Below are 26,560 nucleotides of genomic sequence, written 5' to 3'. Positions count from 1 at the left end.
AGCTTTGGATCTGTGACTAAACACCAGATGATGTAATTGTTCCAAAAACTAGGAATGATTTGAAATGACTCAATCTTTTCCTATATGTTCCCAGGTGCCTTTATTCCTCTTCATCATCTTCTCTGTATACACAATGCTGCCATTCCAGCTGAAGGACGCTGTAGTGCTGAGCGTCATTTCCTCTCTGTCCCACATTTTGACCATCACAATACACCTCAGCTTTTACAGCACAGAGACCAGTTACCTTGCCAACCAGGTAAAACCATTTAAATTGTTCTAGTAATTCTAGTTCTTACTGTTTTGTGATGTTAATCAGTCTGTGGCTGTTGCTTTAGTGTGAAGAATGTGTTCAGGACTTCAGGTCAATATAATTTGTAGGAAAATGGCAAGTTGCAGTTTATAATTACAAGAACGTAGGAATCCTTCAGAAAACACTGAAACTGTAAAAGGTTATATCTACTTTCTTTAAACAGTATGGTGTCAAAATCCATGATTTTTAGTGTGTAACAACTCTGGTATTTTACAATCAATACATTTTGATTCTGCAGATGGCAAACAGTTGAAACGTTACAGATGTGAATCTCAATGTGTGATGTGATGGTGTCAAAATATTGTGTTTATTACTGGCCAAGTTAAACACAAAAAATGGACCAGTAGAAAGCCAAAGCCATTGACGTAGGAACTTGAGTATCATTAATTTGTAATGTCCCGTTCCAGCAGGCACACAGAGGTTCAGATTCATGCCTGCGTCTGTGTGTTCGTGCATAGCAAGTGTTTCAACATGAGCTCTAACATCTGCTGCTGTGCCTCTTTCTCTAGCTGCTGTCCAACCTAGTGGTGTTTCTGTGCGGCAGTGTGGTGGGAGCCTTTCATAAAGTCCTAATGGAGAAAACCCTGAGGCAGACTTTCCATGACACCCTGAGGTCCCTGGGAATGCGGATGAAGCTCGAGATAGAAAAGAGACAACAGGTAATACAGTGGCTTTCATTGTGTGGCATGCATGCTTTAATATGTGTTGTATGTAAATGTATGAAAATTTGTTTCTGAAAATAGGTCTGCGGTGTAATCACTGGATAAAGCGTGGCTTGGGTAACGTGGTGTTTTATCATGAGATTTCACAGTTTTTGTCTATATTTTGAACCCTCACAGAATGTAAACAAACATTACAGACAAATGAAAATAGCTCATCGTAATCGTTACTGCCGTACTCTTATTATTTTATTGCATTTAATTTCTGAGCTTTGCCTTTGGCTGCCCTTACGTTGACTCTCCCATGAATGTTTTCAATGTGACTACCAAATCCTTCTCAAATTAGATTTTCCTGTGATGCCTTTTAAATTACACACATCTGTGCTGACTTCTTCTACTTCAGAAGCCTTTTTGCAACAATTTCCCCCTTTTATCATTTGTTTTGACTGTTGCTTAGTAGAGGACATAAAACATGCTGACAGGGAGGCTTCAGTGTTGCCTAGCAGGAAAAAAAAAGGAATGATATAATCGTTAACATTCAAACCTTCTCTTCTTGTTTTTGAACTGTGGCTGGGAGGAGAGGGGAAGGGAGGGAGCGAGAGAAAAAGAGGAACCAATGACAATCGCACACTGTGTCAATTCCACTGGGAAAAGCCCAGTATATTATCCTGAAATGCTTCTTGGCAGGGTGTGAAGGACATCAAAATGATATTCAAACTCTTTGTCTATGCTCCCATGTGAAACCAACATTAATAAAATTGGTTTAATAACAATGCTTATACATGTTAAAATAAGTATTATACTAGGGATCTTTCATATACATTTTCATTCACATGTACACATTATATAAAGAATGACATTTCCAGAAGCACTTTACATACTGTCCTCTGTGCAAAGGTCACTTTATGAGAGGTGTTTCTTTTTTTCTTCTTCTGATAAATATTTTCCATTGTGACTAAAAAGCAGGTGATATTGTAGCACAGAGGAGGAAGCATGAGCACACACACACACACACACACACACACACACACACACACACACACACACACACACACACACACAAATGCATCTTTAAGGACTAACACATAAAATGCTTTGCCTTAGGTGAGTTCTTAACCCTCATGATCTCTCCCACATTGTTTGTGTTTAAATATTACTACATGTGGATTATTTGTTTTTACTTCGGAGTGGTAGTGACTCAGGACGTACATCAGAGATCCACTAATCAGACGATCTGTTGTTACTGCTCCGGCTTCTCCTTTCTACGTGTCGAGGTGTCCGCAATCCAGATACTGAAACAAACAAACAAATAAAAAACTTCCCATATATTTGTGTGTAGCAGCAAAAGTATAATTATCATGAGAGTTTGTGTAAATGGGTGACCGTAATTTTTATGTGTAAGCTATTTTGAGTAATTAAGAAGACACAACTGTATGTTGTCTACTGTTTACACTCATTTAAATGCATGTGTGTGTTCTTACTTTTTAATTTCCCTTTAAATTAATTTTTTTTTTTAAAAAAAAGCGTGAGTATTTGGACTAAAAAAATAGGACTCAAAATTAATTTTCATTCTCTCAGGTCCTTGATATGTTTTGACAGCTTGGAGAGTGTCCACAAACCCTCCAGGGAAATAAAAGTCTTGTGACAACACACTTGGCTTTTCCAAAAAGTCAGAGACATTTCTCACATGTAAACTACCAAAGCACTAAATTTAGACACAAATCAGCTGGTATATAACATACCTTGCATACCATGAAGTGTGGTAGTGGTATCTCTGTGCCAAGCGAGTGGAGGTTCGCCAGGTCCTGATTAGCTGAAGTAAATAAAAGGGTCCCAGAATAGAGCAATATTGTAGATTATGAAGGCAATCAGTGTTGTAGCAATACAATGACTTGAACCATGTGCGAAATGAAGACAGGAATGGCTTAAAAACAAGAATGTGAATGTTCTTATATGGCCCAGCTGGAGTGTGGATTGAAAACCCTTAAAAAAAATCAGTTTACAATTTAATCAATCAAATTTAACTGTTCACACATGCAGCCCTCGTTCCTGCTTCTCTACATCTTAACCAAATATGAATGGAAAGATTGGGAAAATATTACAAGAAAATCAACCGCGCTGAATTACAAGCATTAATAACTCAAAACACTATATATATATATACATAGACATTTATAGCACAGTTCTGAAAAAAAAAGTTATTTTAGCTCCTCCCCTTTCTCGTAAAATTTCTTCTGATTAGCTGTCACTTGCAAAAAGGTTTAACATGAGCATCCATCACTGTAATAGTATGCGTATGTATATGGCATAAAAATGTATAAATAGGTCAGCTAATTTATTCATGCACAAAGAACTGCACATCAACTTCTCATTTTAATTCTTTCTGTACAAATATCTTACTCACATCTCATGATTATTGTCATCACATTCATCACAATTACAAATGTTTGTCCCCTAAGTCAATTAGCAAAAAAGACTAAGTACTCTTGCTCTAGTCTTTTGAAGGATTTTTAAAATGCCAATGAGACGTTTACCTCGCTGAATAAAGGAAATATATTTGAAGCACTTTGCAGTGACTTGTTGAATTAAAATATAACAAGCCTTGTCTCAGCCAGCGTAGTCAGATGATGTAACCTGCCGCCCTTCATATGGTGTCAGAAGGGATTAATCATTTCTTTGGAAGTTGGCTCGTCAGATTTGTGTCTTAATGAAGCAGTCGAACTTTGAACATTTCTCAGGCCTCAGGGTATTATGGCTCATGCTATACACATATTTCTTCTGCTGTCTCATGTTAGTCATGGACTAGATGCGATAGCAGCATGATTTGTATGTGTTTGGTGCCATTGCACCATTTTTAACCCAGTTTGAATATTCTGGTCTCTATATAAACCACTCCTGCTCTGAATGCTAAGTAAAAGTTCACAGGTGTGGGGACAGTGCTGAGGAAATAATAGGACTGATACAGATTGGGACTCAAAGTATGATGTGATTACAGACAGAATTAAAGATGGTCACAGGAAAAAAAAGTGTTTTAATTGGAGGTTTTGTGGCTGTGTTCTGGTCATCATATTTGTGGATGTCTTCTGTTCTACCCTTTCTGTTTCTGGTAGACCTTTGTTCACTACAGGACTTGACCACTCATGGCTGTATACTGAGTGCAGCAGTCAAATAAGCTTAATTTCCTGACTCTCCTAAATTGCACTTATGTAACTAATTGTGCGTGTGTGTGTGTGTGTGTGTGTGTGTGTGTGTGTGTCTGTTTGTATTTGCAGGAGAACCTGCTGCAGTCTGTGTTGCCAGTCTACATCTCCATGAAGATGAAACTGGCAATAATGGAGCGCTTGCAAGACTGTAAAGACAAAGAAGAGCAACAACGACTCGTCAAAGATAACAACTTCAAAAGCCTCTATGTCAAGAGGCATGAAAATGTCAGGTACAACCGCAACCATCTTTGGGATCACAATATTATTTTAAATAATAACCTCGTTGTAGAAGCCTCATTTTAGTCAAAAAATGCACTCATTGTTCTGGCAGCAGATATTGGCTGTCCAATCTGACATTTTGGAAATACGTGTCTGTGGCCTGAATTTGCTCTGCTTATAATTATTAACACTGACAGATTTTCAGACTAAATAAGACTACATTTGTGTAAGCTTAAAATGAATCACTTCAGATGGATTGTGACTCACATCTGGTATGCGTGTCTTGTAAAAGACCCGTGTTTTAAACAGAAGTATTTTATTGTATTTATCACATTGACTTTGAATTAGAAAGGACTTTTTTAAGTAATTAAAAGAAATGTATTGTATTCTTAATCTAAATGTAAATCCTCAGGCATCACTTCATAAAACAAACAAGGCAAGAAAAAAGCAGGGGGAAAAAAGCAATTCGAGACCAATTCTCTAAATACTGGAGATTACTATGTCTGTTTTCCAAGCAGTGACCCAAATATAGCTCTGCTTTATGAGATTTTCATTAATTTAGCAAGTGCTGACCGATATCAGGGCAGCTGAAAGCGAAATGATTTTTCTGATACGGAAACAGGACGCCGTTCTCATCTCACGTCACTAAAAGCATTGCAGGTTTTCCTAAGAGCAAACTGAATACTCTGTAAAGGCAGTTGTTTTTTAACAATATTCTGCACGTGGACGCAAAATGAAACTGTAATGGCATTAAACACAACAAAACTAAACTATTTTCTTTTTAAGATGTTTGAAGAAATGCTTGAAGATCTATAGAGGTTTTGAATTTTGCAATCAAAGGTCCATTGTGGTATTATCTTTGCTTCCATGTTCATTTAAGGCCACTGCAAAAAGGTGTTAAATGATAGGCCGTGTCCCATACAAGTCTCTATAATTACCTGAGTCAGCCCAGTAATTAGCTGTGTTCTCAGTCTCCTGAAACACCTGGCTCACTTCAGTCACGTAGTGGAAGCAGGTGCAGTATCTGTGTTCATCCGCTGGTCACTCTACGGCCAGCGTTACTCAGGCCAGGCTTCAACGGTGTCAGTAATCAGCTCCACTCGGTGCATTTGCCTATATGTACACAAGCTATGAATATTTGTGGTTGTTTTTATTAGAGTTTAACAGTTCCAAATAAACTGAACCATGGGTATTCTTGGACATAGTTGATGGCTTCTTTAATAGTTCCCTTCAGTAGTCTTTTCTAAGCCAGATAAAACAAATTGCATAATGCTTCGTGCAGCATTAATCACGGCTGTTGACATAACCTCTAATATGGTCAGATGATTGTATTCACTTAGCTGGTGTGAATACAGATATGTTAAGACAATGAATCCATTGCTCTCTCTTTGTTTGAATTCATGCCAAGCTTCTAGTCTTTATTTTGGTGGTGTCAGGGTCTTTGATAGGTCATATAAGATATCCGTGTTCCTTTGTGGTTTGCTGATGGGTAGTTTTAATAATGCCTGGCCTGTGATTCAGCATTTGAACCAAACATGCCTTTAAATCAGGTCTACTGAAGTTTAATGGGTGATAGTACAGATATTTTTGCCCGATCAATCCCGATCAGCACAGCCCATAATGGTCACAATGGATCATAATGGGCTGTGCTGAGAAAAGCTGCCGTTTTGGGGCCAAATTTGAAGGACTAAAACTGTTTGAGCATTATGGCCATTAGTATCCTCCAGTCCACTGCACATTGGTTGATTGTTAACAGAGCCTTCAGGAAGTCCTTGTCAGCATCTATAGTTAATTGGTTGAGTGACGAAAGCCACTGTATTGAATGATGAAAGACAGGATTTGTTGTTCTGCCAGTATTTGTTCTTTTTATCAGCCTGGGCATGTGAATCGCAATCACATGGGTTTGGCCCAAAGTAAGCAAAGCCTGGTGTTTTTCTTTAGGAATCTCCTCTTTTGGATTTTAAAGGATGGCTTAATTAGTGTGATTTTTTTTTTTTTTTGTAGTTTCTACAATCAAAACATCACCAAACAATTTGAATTTTGAGTTTTTCAGTCAGGACCACTGTAGTAAAAAAAAAAAAAAGCTTGACATCAGATGTGTCATTGATAAAGTCAGAAGCATGTATGCATGTAAACTTTACCAGCTCTAAAACCTATTTTGTTTGATAAATGCTTGTTGCACATGTTGAATGGGTATTCTTTCATGACATGTGAATATTTCTGTGTTAAATGTTCGTTCACTTAATATCTTTCAGCATTCTGTATGCAGACATTGTCGGTTTCACCCGACTGGCCAGTGACTGTTCTCCCAAGGAGCTGGTCATTATGCTCAATGAACTGTTTGGCAAGTTTGACCAAATTGCCAAGGTGAGTTAAGACATTAAATAAAAATACCTTTTATATCCAAGTGTCGAATACCCAAAGGTAATAGGTTGCACAAACACAAAACTTCCATTGTTGACAAATCTCAAACACACCAATTTATTTAGCCATGCTAGCAAACATGCTAACATTTCAGCCTTGTGGCTTTCATCAGAGTGTGAAACAAAATAGAGATCATATACTGTACATCAGCGGTCCCTTGGTACCGGGCCGCGAGAGTTGAGGCTCGGGTGTGAAATTTATGGTTTTCAGGGTTTTTATTGGTTTTTAGAGTTATTTTTTTAATCATTTTAATCGTTAACTCAGTTTCCCTGGGTCTTTTCCCGTGTGTTATGAACAATCTTCTTTTTCTGGTACCAGTACTGGTTTTATTTTGTTGTATTTATCCGCGACACCTTAAAGGCTGTGAAAATATTGTCGGACATAAACCGGTCAGTGGCGCAAAAAAGGTTGGGGAAAGCTGCTGTACATACTGCAATCTGTCAGATGATTGGCTTAAAACAATCACATAGTAAATCACTTTCTAATCTCATATCACCCTCTTAAAAATATGCAACAGTAAGTATAATTCTTAAAACAGAGTAGTGTGTTTACAACTGAGGCTACAAGTTTCATCATAAACATTCTGTATCTTTGTATATATCATTGTTTGCATTGGTGCTTGTTCACAAATGGAAGTTTAAGATTGAACTCCTCTCTGACAAAGCTTAGAAAGATCGCCCCCTCTGGCAGGAAGAGTTACATGCTCAAGACCAATTAAATGAAGATGGTAGGGGAGCCATGTTTAACCTCATGATAGTGTTTGGCTATACCATACTCCACATTTCCATTACAAATGGCTGTTTTATGTTCTGAAATATGTTGTTTTTGTGCTTTCTCCAGTATAAGCTTGACCACAGGGGCATTTCTGGGCCCATTTATATTCAACTTGCACTTTCAATATTTGCCTCTTAAACCACTGTTGGCACTATAGTGAAATAATCTTCATCTCAGAAAATCAGGGTCTGACAGCTGAAAAAGGAAACGCTCACTAATTAAGGTCTGACTGAGACACTTAAACCCTAATAGGCAAAGCTGTTTTGTACAAAGTGGCACATTGATTTTTTTATTTATTTATTTATTTAAATAGAGGCGATCGTGGCTCAAGAGTTGGGAGTTCGCCTTGTAATCGGAAGGTTGCCGGTTCGAGCCCCGGCTTGGACAGTCTCGGTCGTTGTGTCCTTGGGCAAGACACTTCACCCGTTGCCTACTGGTGGTGGTCAGAGGGCCCGGTGGCGCCAGTGTCCGGCAGCCTCGCCTCTGTCAGTGCGCCCCAGGGTGGCTGTGGCTACAACGTAGCTTGCCATCACCAGTGTGTGAATGTGTGTGTGAATGGGTGAATGACTGGATATGTAAAGCGCTTTGGGGTCCTTAGGGACTAGTAAAGCGCTGTATAAATACAGGCCATTTACCATTTTACCATTTTATTTTGTGAATGACGGATCTGTTTTTCTCATTCTTTAAAGGAAAACGAATGCATGAGAATCAAGATCCTCGGAGATTGCTACTACTGTGTGTCTGGGCTGCCGGTGTCACTGCCTAAACATGCAAAGAACTGTGTCAAAATGGGTCTGGACATGTGTGAAGCCATCAAGTAAGTTTTTCTTATAACAGTCACTTTTAGCTGTTTTTAACGTACAGTTATTTTCAAGATATACATTGTGAAATGTTTAAATAACCAGGATTTATGCATTAATTTTATTGGATAAATTGGAAAGATATGGTATTCGAGGGAAAGCTGGTAACTGGTTAAAAAGTTGCCTAACGGGTCGGGAACAATATGTTAGCATAGGGCATTACCATTCAGAGAAACTTGGTATTACATGTGGTGTTCCCCAAGGGTCAGTGTTGGGACCAAAACTTTTCAATGTTTACATAAATGATATTTTTGATGTTTCTCAAGTACTTAAACTCATACTGTTCGCAGATGACACCAACATATTTTTCAGTAGCGATGATTATACTGATCTTGTAATGACCGTAAACAGGGAGTTAAAATTAATAAAAAAATGGATGGACATAAATAAATTATCATTAAATATAAATAAAACTAAAGCAATGTTTTTTGGTAATTTAAAATATAATATAGAATTACCAATTATCATTGAAGGTGTACCAATTGATAATGTGAGTGAAAACGAATTTTTGGGAGTCGTAATTGATAACAAAATTTCATGGAAACCCCACGTCAGACACATAAAAACCAAAATTTCCAGAAGCCTCGCAGTTTTGAACAAAGTGAAACCATACCTTGATAAAGATGCACTTCGTACTCTGTACTGTACCCTGGTTCTTCCATACTTTACATATTGTGTGGAAGTGTGGGGAAACACATATAAAAATACAACTAATCCATTAGTCACAGTACAGAAACCAGCACTGCGTATTATTCACAAGGCTGGTTATCTAGATCATACTCACAAACTCTTTCTTCAGGCAAAGTTACTTAAGTTCCAGGATCTGGTTAATTACAATACATCCATAATCTTATACAAAGCCTTTAAGAAACTTCTACCTGCAAATTTACAAACTATATTTGAAATTCGAGAAAGGGTTTATAATGTGAGAGGCTTCGGAGAATTCAAATTACCCAGAACTCGAACAACCCGTAAAGGTTTTTGTGTGTCTGTATGTGGTGTGAAAATCTGGAACAGTCTGAGTTTACAACTGAAACAATGCAAAAATATTCATAGATTTAAATTCCTCTACAAACAGTTGGTCTGGTCACAGTATACTCAATGATGGTTTTAGTGTGCTCTGTAATGTCTGTTCTCTTACCATTGTTGGTTTGGATTCCCAAAAAAAAAAAAAAAGTGTGTGCGTATGTATGTACATATATGTACATGTGTGTGTAGATATATATGTATGTATGTATATGTATGTGTGTTTGTTACTATGTAATTATTATTGCCTGTTACCTGTGGTAACGCAATTTATAATTAATATATTCTGTATTCAGTTATGAAGGTTCTATTTGTTGTTTGCGAGCTGCCGTTGAGAAGCTTGCATGTGCCCGGGGCTGTTGATGGGTTTGTTTGGTTTGCAACGATGGGCGTAGCTGCGGGAAGCTTATTGTTTTTTGTTGATGAGTGAGTATAGGGGTGGGATTTAATAAGTTTTCTTCGTCCCGCTCCTTTTCAGGTAATTTTTGTTTTTTTGTTTTGTGCACTTTATGTTCAATATAGGTATTTTTGTTGTGCCTGAAATGAACAAATAAATGAAATTAAATGAATGTAACGTGTCAGTGGAAGGTATATTAAACTGCGTGGAAGGTCTAAGGGGAACATTTTTACCATACAGATTAAAACACAGAAACGTATGGTAGAGATGCACTGAGAGACACACACACACATACATCCTTGCAGTGTTATTGTGTTTGGAATTACTGAAAATATAGAAATAATATTAAAGAATGAAAACAAGTTTTTGTATTTCTGCAAAACTACTTCAGGCAGGTACGAGAGGCCACAGGAGTGGATATCAACATGAGAGTTGGGGTTCACTCGGGCAACGTGCTCTGTGGTGTGATTGGACTTCGTAAGTGGCAGTTTGATGTATGGTCACATGATGTCACTCTAGCCAATCATATGGAGTCAGGAGGCCTTCCAGGGTATGGAGCACTACCCTTTTTACCTTTTCTTGTTTCCCATTTAATATCGACTCTCAAAGTTGAAGTTACCAGATTCATTTATTTATTTTTTACATTTGGCCAGACGTGTCCACATAACAGAGGCGACTCTGAAGCACCTAAACAAGGCGTATGAAGTGGAAGAAGGAAACGGTCACCTCAGGGACACCTACTTAAAAGAACTCAACGTCCGGACCTACCTAGTCATTGATCCACGGGTAAGCTCTAAGTCCATATTCCTAAAAAACACAATTTGTGAAGGACACAGAGAAATCTTTAGCATTTCAAATGTCTACTCATACAGATAACTGCTGTTAGGATTTTGAATTTTACTAATAAAACAATCATATTAATCATGTAAATCATTTTTATATTTTTCACTTTGTATTTTACACACTGTGGGTTTTTTTTAATTGGATGTTGCTTGCTATATGTCAAAGAACAATATGTGTTGATATTTTAACCGAAAATTAATTTTTTTAAGCTATAATATACTCCCCAAATGCTAGCCACGGTACCCTTTAAAAAAAATCTTTTTTTCCCCTTCCCACTATACTTTTGGATGTTTGTTTCTCACGACCTCAGCAAACGTTTTTCCTTTTTTCTCCTTGGTGTCTGATCTTAGGTCAGATTTGTCACTATAAAGAATACTGCATAAATGTATTTTTTGTTGCAATTTTCAGCTCTTTTTGAGCAGATGGGATGGATTCTTTGAGCTATTAGTACATGATATTCACTATCAAATCTTTGCATGTTCATCTACATCTTAAGTCTAAGGACCCCTCCCTGAACACCCAAAGGGCCCCCAAACCTCGGGTGAATGATGGTCTGAAGATGCGAGCATCTGTGCGTATGACCCGCTACCTTGAATCCTGGGGGGCTGTCAAACCTTTCGCCCACCTGCAGAACCGAGAGGGCTTCACACCAGACACGATTGTCAATGGCAAACCACGTTTCAAGGTAAGGTCGCTGGATTGTACACCATGGTTTATTTACATTATTATCAAGATGACAATGGAAGAGTATAAAGTTGTTGTTTTATTTGTGGCTTAGAATGAGATTATTGTGAGAATGACCATGCACACATACATGATTGGTCAGCATGCAGCAAAGGCAATAAGTGTGTATTACGCAATTTAGCAGAAGGGGATTTTAATGTTATTTCTGAATGTGATAAGTAAAGGAAATTAAACATATCAGAAGTCAGAAAAGCTTATTTTTACTTTCAAAGCATTGAATTTTTAAAAAAGCTTTAAGAAATCAAGAGATTTAAAAATTGATTTTACATGTCTTTCATCAAAACTAAGGAATCATTGTCTTGTGAGAACATTTCCAAACCAAAATGCTATATAACTACAGTATTATCCTCATCTTTTTCAGGATATTCCTTTGCGACCGAGCTCCAAGAACCCTGAGAGGTAAGACGAATCTTGAGCTGCTCCAGTAGCTACAGAATTAATTCACACATGACTCAAACACAACATGAAAGTTGACATGGACAAAAAGCTTTTTCACACAGATACACGCTGGCTTTTACAACCAACTTACTCAGTAGCATCATTATGACAACTGCCTCAAAAGAAAAGAGTTTTTGGCCAGCAAATTTTCCAGCCAGTACATTCTTATCAGTCCATAAACCCTGAAGTCTTTGTAATGTCTTTATTAATACTGTATTATATAAGACTATATTGAAGCATTTAGAAGCATATTATAGTTTAACATTTTGCAGATGTTACATCACTGACTATATTCAGCTGTACTTATGGAGATTAACATAATACCCAATATGTATGCATTTCTGAAAGATCTGAGATTTCAGAGTCATTTTAGACGATATCTAAAACACCATATAGCATCTAGTTTGTTATCCTCTAGAGTAACTTGCGGTGAGCGTACAAGCAGCGTGCTGAATATGTTCTTCTGTGTGTGCTGGGCTTTTGGAAGAGGAGTATGGTACCATTTTTGTTGTTAGAAGTCCTAAGACATCTAATATTGATTTTCAGCCTTGTGCCTTGCGCACAGAGATTTCCCCCAATTCTTGGTATACTTGTATGATATTATGTACTGTAAATTATTTGACAGTCAGCGTTTCACAATTTTAGGTTATTCTGAAATTGCCCATCTTTACCTCTGAGAAACATCTCCTGTTTAAGATGCTATTTTTATACCCAATCATGTTACTGACCTGTTGTCAATGAACCTAATTGCTTGCAAAATGTACCAGTTACTTTTTCAGCCTTTTGTTGCCCCATTGAAACTGTTTTGATTCGTGTTACTGCCATCACATTCAAAATGAGCTAATATTTTTCCTAAAATGGAACACTTTCTCAGTTTGGACACATGATATGATTTCTTTGGGATTTCTTTCTTATTGTGGATAAAATGAGATCTGTAAATGACTGCATTCTGTTTTTACATATATTTTCCAAAGCATCACGGCTTTTTTGGAACGGTGTTGTAAATAGCAGATGTAGTAGCATTAGTAGGTCACTTAATATGTAACACAGATGTCTGACGGGCAGTTTATGCTCACTGCTGTCATGCCTTGCCAAAAATGATCTAATTAATGCTTGCAAATGGTGTTGTTTTTATTTTTTGCCCTGTCTTGCACTGTTTGTTACCAATTTTTGTCGCTCTGATGCACAGTCAGTCTGAAGGCAGGTTGGTCTCTATAAGAATTTCAAGAATACATCAGTCTTGAAGTGTAGAGTTTCCATCTTGGAAATCAGTAGCGAGAGAAATTGCTGAATGTTTTTATCATTTAGGAGAAAACTCCATTGTGTCATCAAAGCACCATTGTGTCATGCTTAACACCAAAGTTCATGCCAGCTTTGACTACAGCTGCCATCTTCTCCTGTTAGCGTGGTGAAGCAGTTTTTTGGGGAGCTTCCCCTTTTTTCTCAGCACCAACACTTATTATTTAGGAGAAAACTGCAGTGCGTTAAGTATGCTTCAAAAGCGAGTATAAACGTTTATAGCACTCTGATTAGGTCACAGCTCTTGCAAGCGTAACTACACAATTAGTGTCTGTTGATTGGTACAGATTTAATATTTCTTAGAATCACAATGATTCTGTTTCATGGAAGCAAAAGCAGTGCTCGAGGAGTTCGATTTGACTAACAAATAGAGATTTTTTTTTTTTAAAGCTGTGCTGCAGTGGCAATTATTCCTGCAGAGGGGTAGGAGTTCTGAGCAATATGAGTAGCCCTTCCACTAGCTTTAAATAATGCATAACCAAATTGATTGTGGTCATAGCTTTTAATGGTTAATTCTCTCTCCCCATCTGGTGAAGGCAGAATGAAAACAGCAAAGCTACTGATCAGTGGGCAGGACCCGCCTACACAAAACAGTGTGGGCTGAAGTAATGTGATTAGAAGAGATAAGTGTGATCCAAGTGCACAAGCATTCCATCCTGAGAGTGTGTAGGTTTGTTTTATCGCGGAAACTGTCAATTTCATTCATGTATTCACAGTCCAATAAGGCTGAGGCTGTCACAGTGAAATGATCCACACGGTTTTAATGACACGACATGGTAGATTATACTGATCTCTGATTAAAACTGACAGTTGTTATTGCACTACGCTCGATTTTTATCTTAAAATGATTATAAATCCTGTGTTTTTTGGCTCTGCGCTGCTCTGTTGTGATCGATGTATATTTGTGTTTTACTGTTGGACCCCGACAGCTTTGATGAGTCTCTAGAAGAGGCATTCTCCTTCCCCGCCCCTTCGCTCGGCAACCCTAAGTGAGTGGAGCCTTCACGGCCCGCAAGGTCCTCAGTCCTTTCAGTGCAGTAGTTCTCAGCCTTTCAGATTATTCTCCCCAACAAATGCCTCACGTGCGCTTGCGTAAATGCCAAAGTTCATGCCAGCTTTGACTACAGCTGCCATCTTCTCCTGTTAGCGTGGTGAAGCAGGAGAAGAGCTGAGTTTTACTTTAAATAATGCACTTGCCGTGTTTTGTTTTGTTTTCCCAGTCCCCTGCAATCAGTTCGCTTTATGCAGATAACCGAAAGAAAAGTTTTAAAGGGACCTATTATGTGTTTTTATATATTTTTTTTATTAAAGCTGTCACTTTTTACTCATGTATGTAATTGGCTTGTTATTTACACATATAAAAACAGCCTTTAAAATTCAGTATGACTAAACTTTAAACACGAGGAACAAAATAAGAATTATTTAACAATTATATTGGGTTTTTTTTTTCTTTTGCTCAGCTCACCCACTTATGTTCAGTAGTAACAGTAGGCTAAATCGTAACCATTTGTGCTCTCTCTGTGTCTTTCTTGTTGTACTGGAAATGACATATGTGACATATCTGATATCATACATTCTGTGCCACTTGGGAGAGAAGCCAGCAGTGTTGATTTGTTACTCAGTTTCATAATTAAGTGTGCAAGTTTTTCAAAATCTTGCGTGTATAATTCAGTTAGAATATTTGACAGTTGTGAGTACAAGCATAGAAGCTTCACCCACCTGCCATTCAAGCCTTCTGTTTATGAGGGGCCACCAATCGAAAGAAAGATGGCTGGAGATGGTAGGAACGTAAAACGGTGTGTACCAAACAGAGAATGACCTGAGGGGTGGCATCAAGGCCCAATATAAGATAATTAAAAAATGTTTTGAACTTATGCACAGCTACTTGAGTGTAAGAGTAAAAATTTGGACCCGGACGTGAGCAGAATAGGTCCCCTTCAAATATTTTATATGCATTTTTATAATAATTTTAAAAAGATAATTACTCTAAGTTTGAATGTAGTAATTAAAAGCAATGAAATGTTAAAAACTAGACCTCCAGGTTGAGAACTACTGTCTTAGCAGAGAACCTTGCTGTTCTAACACTAACCTGTGCAGTGGTGTAATACATATTTTCTGACCTTTTCTAACTGCCGCCTCTTTGTAACAGGGCAACATGCGATCTCGAAAGCCCCTAACCTTTGTTAGTGGACTGACATGATCCTATTAACGCTGATCACCTACTGGGGCTTGTGTGGTAATCAGGGTTTCTGCATCTGTGTGAATGTTTCCTTCCTGATGTAGCAGGGGGGTTTCCGAGCAGGAGCACGACAGAAACACACCAACCAAATCCCACTGAGATCATCTAACACACAGATCTCTGCAGCATTACCGGCACACTCCCTTTTCATACAGTAACACTCTCGCAGGCACAACCTACGTTTCCCTTTTCTCACTAATGCTCAGAATGGCATTAACCAAGTGGCCTCCAACCACAGCTACACTGGACCAGAGTGACCCACATGCTTGATCTGGTTTTCCAGCATCTGTTCCAGTCACTCTACATGTCTCTGTTTGTCTGCATGCCACTTCCTTATTGTCTCTGTTTTCTGGTCCAGGAAATCCCAGAAGACTCGGTTTGATGAGGAGCTGCACAATGAGATGACCATTGCCATAGACGAGCTCAGCAACAAGTAGGTCGATTTCGGTCGAATCACAATTTATGCAATATTTGTAGCATAGTTGATAAAATATTGCAATGTGTTGTATTTAACAGGTTTAAAGGAATTGCACAGTGGAGGAAATCCTCTGCTGAATTGTTTCTGATGGTGGTTACATCTTGATCCTTAATGATAAACCTGACTAATTGTTTACTCTGTTGTTTCCCTGAAATTCTGGATTGGCTGTGTGACCATTTCTATATGCCAAGATGTTGCAGTTTATTTTTGTTCAGCTACTATTGCTTTAAGCTCAGTAGTGTTGTCCTGTCAGTGTGCTGATAGATCCTTCCACAGCTTTAGTCCAGATGGCAATATCCTACAAACTTTAAAATCTCACAGTTGACACTAAAAAGTTAATCTTCTGGTTGTTGATACAACCAACCAAATATTAAAATCCATTAACCCAATTTAAAATTCAGCGATCTGACACCAGCCTGTGTCACAAGCTTTTACTTTAAATGAACCAGCAGCAGCCACAGCTCCGAACCAGTGTTCTACAATGCTTAAATGAGGCCCTGTGTTGGTTTACCTGCATCCTCTCAGGTCAGGTGCTGATCAGAAGTAAGCACAGATGACAAATTTGTTCGCATTTGGTTCATTTGGTTTGTGCTTTTGTGGTATAGATACCACAGTTTTGCTAAACTGGTCTGTGACTGTCTGTGAAGAAAATATTTGCACAAAACCAAAAGGTCATGGTGACAGTAAGAGAAACATTTTGTCATTGAATTTATACTCTGGTACATTAAAAATGCATACATGGATCTGATGGAGCAATAGATTACAGACAATGATTTAACTGTTATTTGAAATGTCACATTAGTAATCTAACTGTGACTGTGAACTTTTAGACCTTGACTGACTGTGCAGATGTTTTAGATAATTAGTGAAGTTGCTGCTTTACAGCTTCAGATATTACAGATTAAAAATAAAGCTTCTCTGAAATCGGAGGCTGCAGCTAAAACACGCATATCGTTCCAGCTGTTGTGCAATGATTTCATTTTATGAAACTGAATGGAAATGATGCACCAATTTAAAAAAATAATAATAATAATAGCAAAACGAAAAAGGTGATAGTTTTTTTTTCTACTGTTAATTTATAATTATGTGTATTTTTTTTTGTTATCAGAGATGTTTTTGTATATGCACAACCATGAGTATACAAAAGGTTATCTAAGTAGATTTAAGAGCAAATTTAGTTTGCCTTCTCTGTTCAGCACACAAAGAAATTAAAGAAATTAAGAAAATTGTATAAGAATTGTTCTGCCCTCCTTTGAATTGGAGCCTTAATGATAACCGAGCACTTAATACTTAAGAGATAACTATTAATATTGTAGCTTTTATTTGCCATTGCGCTGACCTCCACTTAAAGCTGTGTGCACTATCTTTGTTAATCTTAGAGGTTAAAACATGCAGATTAAGTTGAGAGCCTCCATAATGATCTGTGGTGTTCAGTAAAATTATTTGTTTATAATGAACAGAAATTATGACCTCAGTGTTTTTTCATGTTTTGAGATTTTTTTTCTTTGCCGTTGCATCAAGTTGTTGCATCAGGTGTGATCCAACAGAGAGCAGTGCAGCATGTGCCCAGTGCTCACCTTAAAAACAGTCACAATACAGAGCACCTGAAATGTAAATCTCATAGAAGGAGACAGTTAATAACTCACATTCCACCTTCATTCTCTGCTTTTCTTCTTCCATGCCCACTTCCCTCCCTTCCTGTGTTGTAGGCAGTGGTACAAGTTTGAAGAGAGCGGCTTAGCTCTGTGGTTTCTGAAGAAAGATCTGGCAAAACAGGTTGGTGAGATTTAATGTTCAATATAAATGACTGCTTCATCATACTTTTACATTTAGTCATTTTAATACTGAAAAAGAAACATAATAAGTGTCTTCTGCCTTTCTTAGTATCGAGCCCTGGATTTGCCGATGTTCAAACACTACGCCAGCTGTGCCACCTTCATCTTCCTCTGTATCTTCATCATTCAGATGTTTGTTGCAAGCGAGTGAGTATGTTTTAAGTTTTTCGGAGATTTGAATATCTGTTCTTCTCATGAGTACAAACTCGAAGGAGGAACAGTTTTTTGAGCATTTGAAAGAGGTTTTGAAGCGCACGACGAAGACGTTTTTGTATTTAGAAGATGAGCTGGAGATTGATGTTATTTTGTTTTTTCATTCGTGTCTTCCTAAGTCGACAGAAACTGGCGGTGTCATTTGGAGTGCTGTTTTGTGTGCTGCTCCTGGTCCTGGCCATCTGTTACGCAGGTCACTTACAGGTTTGTCCATTCATTCACATTCAGTATCTGGTTATTTAAGTGATTTAGGACAAGATTCTTTTCAGGCCCAGTTTGTAGAAACCAGGAGAAAAAGCCTTAATGACACAACAACTCTTTCATGCATCTTTACAGTAACATCTGTTACTGTTACAAAGTGGTTTGCTGAAGACATTCAATTTAATTTCCTTGTGCATGGGAAGTAGAAATTTAATGTTAAATTCTTTATAGACTTTTTTTCAACACATGATGATGATGATAAGGATAATTATTATTGTTATTACTTTGTAAAAAAAAAAGTTTAATTATCCAGTAAGTACATAAATATAATCAGAGTTGAGGCACTGTTTGATTGTCTGTATTCCTTTTTTTATTTAAAATGCCTGAACATACATTGAAAGAGTAATTGTGCTTCAGAGAAACTGTGTTTATGAGATTAAATCGAAACCCAAAATTTCTGTTTTTAATGTTTTATATTTGCAGTGTTTTTAAGAAAAAACCAAGGGGATGGGACAAAAATGTCACACAACTTTCTATGTTTCTTAACTTGTCAAGATATAATACAAAATTCCTGTGTGGATCACTCTTAAATTCAAGTCCAGTGCAAATGCAGTGCTTAATTAATTAATTAATTAGAAAAACAAACAAGAAAACACAAAGATTTTAATAATATGTTTAAAAAAATGAAAATGAAACAATGTATTAGGCAAATGACAAACTGAATTCATGTTTTTATACCCAAATTCGGCACACTGGACTTCTCTTGGAAGTCAGAAATGAATCAAGCGTAACATTCATTCAAGTAACAATTTCAAAATTGGCATCTGAACCAAAAAAAATTGTGTTTTACCTTTTTTTTCCTGTTTTTTTTGTTTTTTTTTAATTTTATAAATTTGAAAAATCATGAATAGCGGTAATTATATATTAGCATTAAAAATATTATTTTGATTAAAGACCTTGCACATACTGGTGGATTAACCATTAAAGAAACATAAGAATTGATTTTAGTATCCTTTAGTTACCCTGCCACCAGCCCCCACCCACCCTATTGGCACAAGTAATAAAAGCATGAGTGAAAAGGACTTGTGTTTTTGTGTGCACACTGTGCCAGAATTAGATGATCTGAGAATGGAAACATGGCATGAAAACTATCTCCTGCATTCACTGGGCTACAGCTTACTATAGACGCCCTACTGACTCTGCAGATGACATCTGACATTCTGTTCTGGACATGCAGTTTTTTTGGTTTTCTCCTCAGCCAGATTCCTTTCCTTGAAAGAGCTAGCTGTGAATCACTCATGCATGCTGTCTGCAGATATCTGACTGTAAAAAAGTCACATGTTGCTCGTACCTGTTTGATTCCATTTTGTCTTTTTTTCCCCTCACTTCACTGCAGCGCCTGTTTCCGGAGAAGCTGTCAGGTTGCCGGTGGCTGCCAGCTGTGTCAGAGGCAGTGGTTAAACGACCGTTTGTGCGCCTCCCTCTGGCAACCATCACCACAGCGGTCATCATTATCATGGCTGTGTTCAACCTGGTGAGACTCTGCTCACATGTTGAAGGCTAAGACAGATCCATTAAGTACTCTCGTATTTCTAGCTGTGCTGCACTTCATAAATGTCACGCCAAGCTTCAAAGCATGTTGTCCGGTTGTTGCTTGTCAGTTGTTTATTTATTTGTTTTTCCAATCCCCTGCAGTGCTTTGAACAGGCAGAAAAAGACGACTACTCTTGCCTTCCCGTGAGTGATAGATTTAATCCCAGACACAATGGTGTATAAATAGCAGTATTACATTTTAGTGTAAAGTAGTGTGTATTAATTGTAGTTCTCCTAACAGTAAGAAAGAGTGTAGTGTTTTACTTGTTTGCATGCTGCTTATAAATTTGATTTAGGACATTATTTAGATTTGCTACAAGTCTAATTCCATTTTATCCTCTTTTCTGTCCCTCAGTACTCTGTCTACTGCTGCATCCTATCACTCATTGCGTGTGGAGTTTTCCTTCGGATGAGCTTTGAGCTTAAAGTGCTCTTTCTGACTGTGGCCTCCACGGCATATTATGTCATCATTTTCACCACCACGGGTGATCGGTTTGATAAATACAGCCGCAACCTCAGCATCAAGAATGACATCGGGAACTTCACAAATGCTTTGAACGGCAGGTGAGACTGAAGGAAAAGGGTGAATCCCACAGCTTTTTGGGAAATGTATTATTTCCTGTTTTCACGCTGATGACCTGCAAATGTATCTACGTACCTGTGGCTTGTGACCAGTGAAGTTAGCACCCTGACAGCAATCACTTTTGTGTTGCTTTAACTATCTCTGTCAGATTCACTTTATGCCACAACTCACACAGGTAGAATTAGGCTGTTGTTTATTTGCTGAGTGAAGCACTGGAGACCATGAACTTTGGAGGACTTAATTCTTACTTTATTTACTCTCAGCTTTCTGAGCTCCAGCTCTCCAGCTACTGATCTCTGTGGTTGTCTCACAGGAGTTTGTTTGTTTGTTTGTTTCTGGTTTGACTGAGTTGCTGCAGTTTGGCGTTCAATTTTAGCTTTATATTACTGTTTTGTGTACAAATGGTGTGGTGCATCAGGGACATTTGTTCGCACTATTTAGCCAAATAGTTTTCCCCACTATTTGCCTCAGTAGGGAGACTAGTGAATTAATAAAGTTGAAAGTAAAAAAAGCAGGATTTTGATTGGTGGAATAATCTTTTTGTTTAGATTGTGATATTATCCTGGATATGGTGACAGCCTTAATGCAAACATGCAAAGGTTGCATTTTAGATTGCATCTGCTAGCATCATGTTTTCTTTATCTGAATCAGTGTATGGCTGAAGTGCAGTAATATTTATCATATAACATGAGATATACTTCAGCCCAATAGTCGAGACCTGCGTCAGAGCAGCCAAAACATTATCAACGAGCAAATGGCTTAAATCAAGTAGTTCAGTGAGAAAGAAAATGACAAGAGTCTAAAATATTATAACAATCCTCTCTAAAGTAAATTAACTGTAATTTCATAATGCAAAATAAAACCCAATAAAACAGGCTTAGTGAGTATGACAAAAGAAAAGGCACAGCAAATGTCAGGTGATGAGAAAGTGGCTCAGCGAAACAGAGTGGAAGGTGTTCTGATTGTAGTCTTTAAAAGATGGATGTAACCATAGTGATCTCACCAAGGAGTTTGGACTCATTTTGAAGCTTTAGTGTTTTGGTTGTGTTTGTTTTTTTTGTTTTTTTTATCTTATCAGAGGTTGGATTGCTACTTCTGGGGTGGTCTATCACACATCAAGCCATAATCTTAATCAGACAAGTCAATAAAAATGATCTAAGGCACCAATATCTGCATATTTTTTTTCTGAATACAGAATTATAAGAATTATAGCAGAGAATTTTAGTTTACTGTTATGCCGCCTCATACTTTTAATCACTAGTGGTCAAAGTCAAACCACTGCAAGTTATTAATTTCTAAGTAAAAGTGGAGTCTGTGATTGGTCATGTTCTTGCTTGTCTTGCAGTGTAGAAATCCTGAAATGTTTAGGGCTGGTAAAACATCCCCAGTATATGAGTTGCATATACATCACACTTTTCCTGGTCACCATGTTCATCATCTCACTGCAGGTAAATGACAGTTTTTTGTTTGCTGAATTATTTTAAAAAACAAAAAAATTATCTCTTGTGCTGATTTTCCTCTAAACTTGCCGTTCCTCTGGATTACAGAACGAGTACTGCTTCCGCCAGGACTTCCTGCTAAAGAACAAGAACCACACAGAGCAGGATGAGATCGAGACGAGAGAGAACTTGAACCGCCTGCTGCTGGAAAACGTGCTGCCGGCCCACGTGGCAGCGCTGTTTGTTGGGGAGAGTAAGAAGAACGAGGTGAGATTTCCAAAGTTGATTCTAGTCCCCTGGATGCTATCAAGGACTGGTGAAGAGAGTTAAAAACAAAACGCTCCCGTGAGATAACCGCCCATCATTACATATTGAAAGTGAACATGAACCAGGCGGCAATAATGTTATCTGAGGTCATCTTAAAAAAAATTTATAATTGTTATTTCCAGCCATGTGGATTTTGAGTGTTAAACGACCCAAAGAGAGGGACCTAAACATAATACTGTACACAGTCAGGGTGCCAGCTGCTTACTCATCAGGTTTTCACTGACACTGAGAGCAGGACACAGAAAGTTGTACTGGACGGATTTTAAAGTACAAAGTTCATCAGGAGTGGCTACAAGCGGACATGCCTTTCAGTGTCTTGCTGCTTCATTGTTACACTGAGCATGGATTGCCCTTTCAGTGTTATCACAGTTAGTAGAAGTAACAGGAAGGTTTAAATATCTATATGTAAAAAAGCCCTTCATATCGTCCTTGGTGAAACTATGCGGAAATGTAAAAACAGGGCGGGGGGAAACGGCCAGCTCCTTAAGCCTCAATGTGCCAGAGGAGTGTGGGTATATGCAGGTGCTTTATACATTTCAATCATTTACTGCTTGAAAGTTTGACACACAACAGAACCCTTTTTGGAGCCATAATTGTGACGAAGTGAAGAATTTAGATAACAGGCTAGCATGCTACTATCAGCGATATGACTCTGCAGCTATCACAAGAAATCAGGAGTGGCAAGTAACGCAAGCAAGCTTCTTGAGTACAGCATGGCAGTAATTATTCAAAAAGAAAAACTACAAACTATATAAGCAGAACTCTATACTATAACTCTACAAATAATCATAACTTCCAGATAGTGTGGCTCCATACAACATAAAAGTAACATGTTGCCTGTACAAACTTTATCTGTTGGTTTTGTGCTTTTCCCAACAGGACCTCTACTACAAGTCCTATGACTGTGTGTGCGTGATGTTCGCTTCGGTGCCGGATTTCAAAGAATTTTACACCGAGTGCGATATCAACAAAGAAGGTCTGGAATGCTTGAGACTTCTCAATGAGATCATCGCTGACTTTGATGAGGTCAGGAAGTCAAAGTCTTACCGAATATTTGTCTGAGATACAAATGTCAGGGGCTAATCATGAAGACCCTGGCATGGTTGGGATAATAAATGCACACACAGCTCATTTTGTTTGTTTGTTTGCCTCTAACTCAACAGCTGTTGTCCAAACCAAAGTTCAGCGGTGTGGAGAAAATCAAGACAATCGGCAGCAGTTACATGGCTGCTGCGGGGCTTAGTGGGTCACCTGGTCAGGAGAACAATCGGGTGAGGTAGTTACTACTTCAGACCAGGGTCGGGCTTTAACTTTAACTGTTTTAAACGCAAGCCATGACCAAACCTCATAATTAGGCTGCAGACTGACATCACTTTTTGTTGTTTTAGGACAGAGAACGGCAACACGCCCAGATAGGGATCATGGTAGAGTTTGCCATCGCTCTGATAGGCAAGCTAGATGGCATCAACAGACATTCCTTCAATAGCTTCAGGCTTCGTGTGGGTGAGTGTGCATAAACCTTTAATTCAGTAAATACTGCATTGTGCAGCCTCCATCTCTGTTAAGGCTGGCACAGGTTTCCTTGGTTACTCAGTACATGATTGGCATTCATGTACTGTTCTTGCAGCGAGAGTACTAGCATTCACTGACACTTGATTATTAGGTTGTTAAAAGCTCATGCCTATAAAAATAGTCACAGAATTTCTGGAGTTACATGATGATTAATTCATAAACATAAAGTGACATTTGAGGCATTTTCTTCATGTTAAAGCAGTTCCCACTTTATATCAGGTTGAGCCATGCATAAATTACTCCACTGTAATGTGGTGGAGTATTTTTCCTAGTTACCCTAAAATAAAAAAAAACAGTAGATCTCACAGAAGAACCCTATATGAGAAATGTCATTGGCCATAGTAAGTTCTCCCGCAGACCCTCTTTTCTTAGTGACAATCTGGGACTTAATGAAGCAATAATGCTTCTATTGTGTACAGCTGAATAGGCTCTGCACATGATAGAAAGGACTCTGATCTTATGCCAGTTAACTTCCCCTTGCATACATATAGGACTAGAAGAGTACATCATGCAGGGTAAAACATGTACATGTAAATATAAGCATTTCAATTGCATACCCTGCTCTGAGTTTTACCTTTGAAACACTGGGGCTTTTTTCTGGATTAAGATTTTTAAGAGTTTTGCGTGGTTTGTAAATGTCGTCTTTATAATGTCTCAAAATCGAGGCCCACAGGTGAAATCTGGCGCTTTTGTAACTTTGAATCTGGGTTCTTAGTAAACTTTATCCTAGCTAGTTGTAGCTGTGATCTACACAGTGGCATGCATGCTGTCCACATATAAAACTAAGAAGCTGGCTTGCACACAGTGCAACAAAATGAGTGTTGATGCTGACTACACAAAGTTTTAAGAGTGATTGGAGACGGAATAAACTATGTCTTTAGAAGAGGGTCAAAAGATTGTTGCAACAAAGCAGTTTCTGTTTTGCAGCACATTAAGCACGTTAAAGAGACAACGAGCTAATGCCATGCCAAGGAAAGTGGAATTTAGTGAGACTTGTGATAACCTAATCGGTTTTCATCCGAACTGTACTCAAACCTTAAGGTCACATTTGTTTTCTTATCGGCAATAACTTGTTGATTATGATGGATCCTGAAGCTACTACCTCACTGACGTTCTGGTTTAAAAACATCACTTTCACACACCAGCAGAGCTGTGGAGCCCGGGTCAAGTAACAGCACAGCTTCAGAAGGTCACAAAACTGAAAACTGTTACAACAAAATGTTCCTTTAAGTCTAATTTCAAAGTGATCGTGCTGTAAAGGGAAGTTTAGTTTTTGTGTGCAGCCAATTTCAAGCAGAAGCCTTAGGCTGTACAAGGATCTTCTTGTGCAGTTAAACAGGAGAGGTAAGACGTGTAGGCAAACATGCAAAATGTTACAGATTCACCTCAGGACGTACTGGGTTTATTGTCTAGTACTATCAGTAGCTTTCATATTCAGCTTTGTGAAACAGAGCCCATCATTTCAGATACATCTTTTCCTTTTATTTTTACTGCGTTCTATGTGGGTCTTTTTACCAATACGGATCAGTTACTATGAGCCACTTTAGTCCATCAAATAGCAGGAAGCGAATGTTTTACTCAAATATAGAGCCAGAACCTTTTAGAGAGTCTGACAAACATCATCCTCCGCTTTTTGTGTCTACAGTCCTGACATCTATGATAAAAACAATCAAAACATTTACATTTTTGGAGTTAAAAATGCACATAGTACAAACAGTGACATTTTTAATTGAGTGGCATCATTTTTCTTCATCAGTGGCTGTGTGCCACCACCTTAAAACCTCCTTTGTGTGTTTATTAAAAAGATATACATTCTCTTTAATGCACTCAGAGCCTGAGTACATTCATTGATTAGAAGATTTGTTTCCCGTTAGTCACCTAATGTTGTGAACAGCTTTGCACTACCAGTTAAAACAATAGTTTAAAACGACTGACGACAAGCCAGAATGAGGCTTGATGCCTGCTGAGAGCCTTGCTTCCAGTATCAACTCACCACACATTTTATGAGTTTCATGTCGCTAGTGCTGGATTGGACTCCTTCAACAAGCTGCTGGAAATATTCCAGAGTATTTTGGTCCATATAGATATGATAACATCACATGGTTGCTACAGATTTGTTGACATAAATCTCCTGTTTCACCACATTCCTAAGGTGCTCTGTTCTGTTGAGATCTGGTGACTGTAGAGGCCATTTGTGGAGTACAGTGAAATTATTGTCATGTTCGAGAAACCAGTTTGAGATGCTTCGAGCTTTGCGACATGGTACACTATCCTGCTGGAAGCATTTGTCAAAAGATGGGATCAAAAGATGAGTTGGTACTAAGAGACCCAAAGTGTGCCAAGAAAATTTACTCCATACCATTATGCCTCCACCAACAGCCTGTACTGTTGATACGAGGCAGGACGGATCCCTGCTGTTATGCTGTTTACACCAAATTCTGACCCATCTGAACGTTGCAGCAGGAATCAAGACTCATCAGGCCAGAGAATGTTTTTCCAGTCTTTCTACCAAATTTTAGTGAGAATCGTAGCTTCACTGTTTTGCTTCACAGTCTTCTGTATGTGAATGTATGCCTCACGTGCATTCATTATCTTGGTCATTAAAAACGAAAAGAATACATGGCAAGAAAACTGGAGTAGACTCCAGCCACCCCCTGACCCTGGATTGGGTAAGCAGAACAAAAATGAAAGGAAGGAGATGATCAGAAAGATCAGAATAACAAGTGCAGGCATTTCAGAAATATTGTTAACACTTGAATAAAATTAAAACCCAGTAGGCGTGTTTTTCAAACAGTTCATATTATATTTTGAATCCATCTGATTCAGAATACCTGCGTATGCTGATTTGAAGCTTGTGTTTCTGCCGGTGCCCGTAGTCTTGCAT

General features: G+C 38.2%; 1 protein-coding gene across 2 annotated transcripts in view; it reads left to right on the top strand.

Annotated features, from left to right (window-relative positions):
* Positions 1-26,560, top strand: part of adcy7 (adenylate cyclase 7) — a 64,795-nt gene that overhangs the window by 35,835 nt on the left and 2,400 nt on the right. The window contains exons 4-25 of one of the 2 annotated variants that reach the window (XM_063479101.1): positions 95-256; positions 820-969; positions 4,242-4,402; positions 6,647-6,758; positions 8,279-8,406; positions 10,264-10,422; positions 10,526-10,658; positions 11,212-11,400; positions 11,821-11,858; positions 14,126-14,185; positions 15,794-15,868; positions 17,623-17,689; positions 17,798-17,895; positions 18,081-18,165; positions 19,559-19,696; positions 19,858-19,899; positions 20,111-20,319; positions 21,684-21,786; positions 21,886-22,044; positions 22,984-23,130; positions 23,268-23,375; positions 23,493-23,607. In XM_063479101.1, coding sequence (XP_063335171.1) covers positions 95-256; positions 820-969; positions 4,242-4,402; positions 6,647-6,758; positions 8,279-8,406; positions 10,264-10,422; positions 10,526-10,658; positions 11,212-11,400; positions 11,821-11,858; positions 14,126-14,185; positions 15,794-15,868; positions 17,623-17,689; positions 17,798-17,895; positions 18,081-18,165; positions 19,559-19,696; positions 19,858-19,899; positions 20,111-20,319; positions 21,684-21,786; positions 21,886-22,044; positions 22,984-23,130; positions 23,268-23,375; positions 23,493-23,607 — 2,638 coding nt within the window. The remainder of the gene's footprint in view (positions 1-94; positions 257-819; positions 970-4,241; positions 4,403-6,646; positions 6,759-8,278; positions 8,407-10,263; positions 10,423-10,525; positions 10,659-11,211; positions 11,401-11,820; positions 11,859-14,125; positions 14,186-15,793; positions 15,869-17,622; positions 17,690-17,797; positions 17,896-18,080; positions 18,166-19,558; positions 19,697-19,857; positions 19,900-20,110; positions 20,320-21,683; positions 21,787-21,885; positions 22,045-22,983; positions 23,131-23,267; positions 23,376-23,492; positions 23,608-26,560) is intronic. The other variant, XM_063479109.1, reaches the window with a different exon arrangement.

Source organism: Pelmatolapia mariae, linkage group LG1 (assembly GCF_036321145.2).
Source record: "Pelmatolapia mariae isolate MD_Pm_ZW linkage group LG1, Pm_UMD_F_2, whole genome shotgun sequence".
NCBI lineage: Eukaryota > Metazoa > Chordata > Actinopteri > Cichliformes > Cichlidae > Pelmatolapia > Pelmatolapia mariae.
Note: the sequence above shows the minus strand (reverse complement) of the source record. Positions and strands in the feature narration are given on the sequence as shown.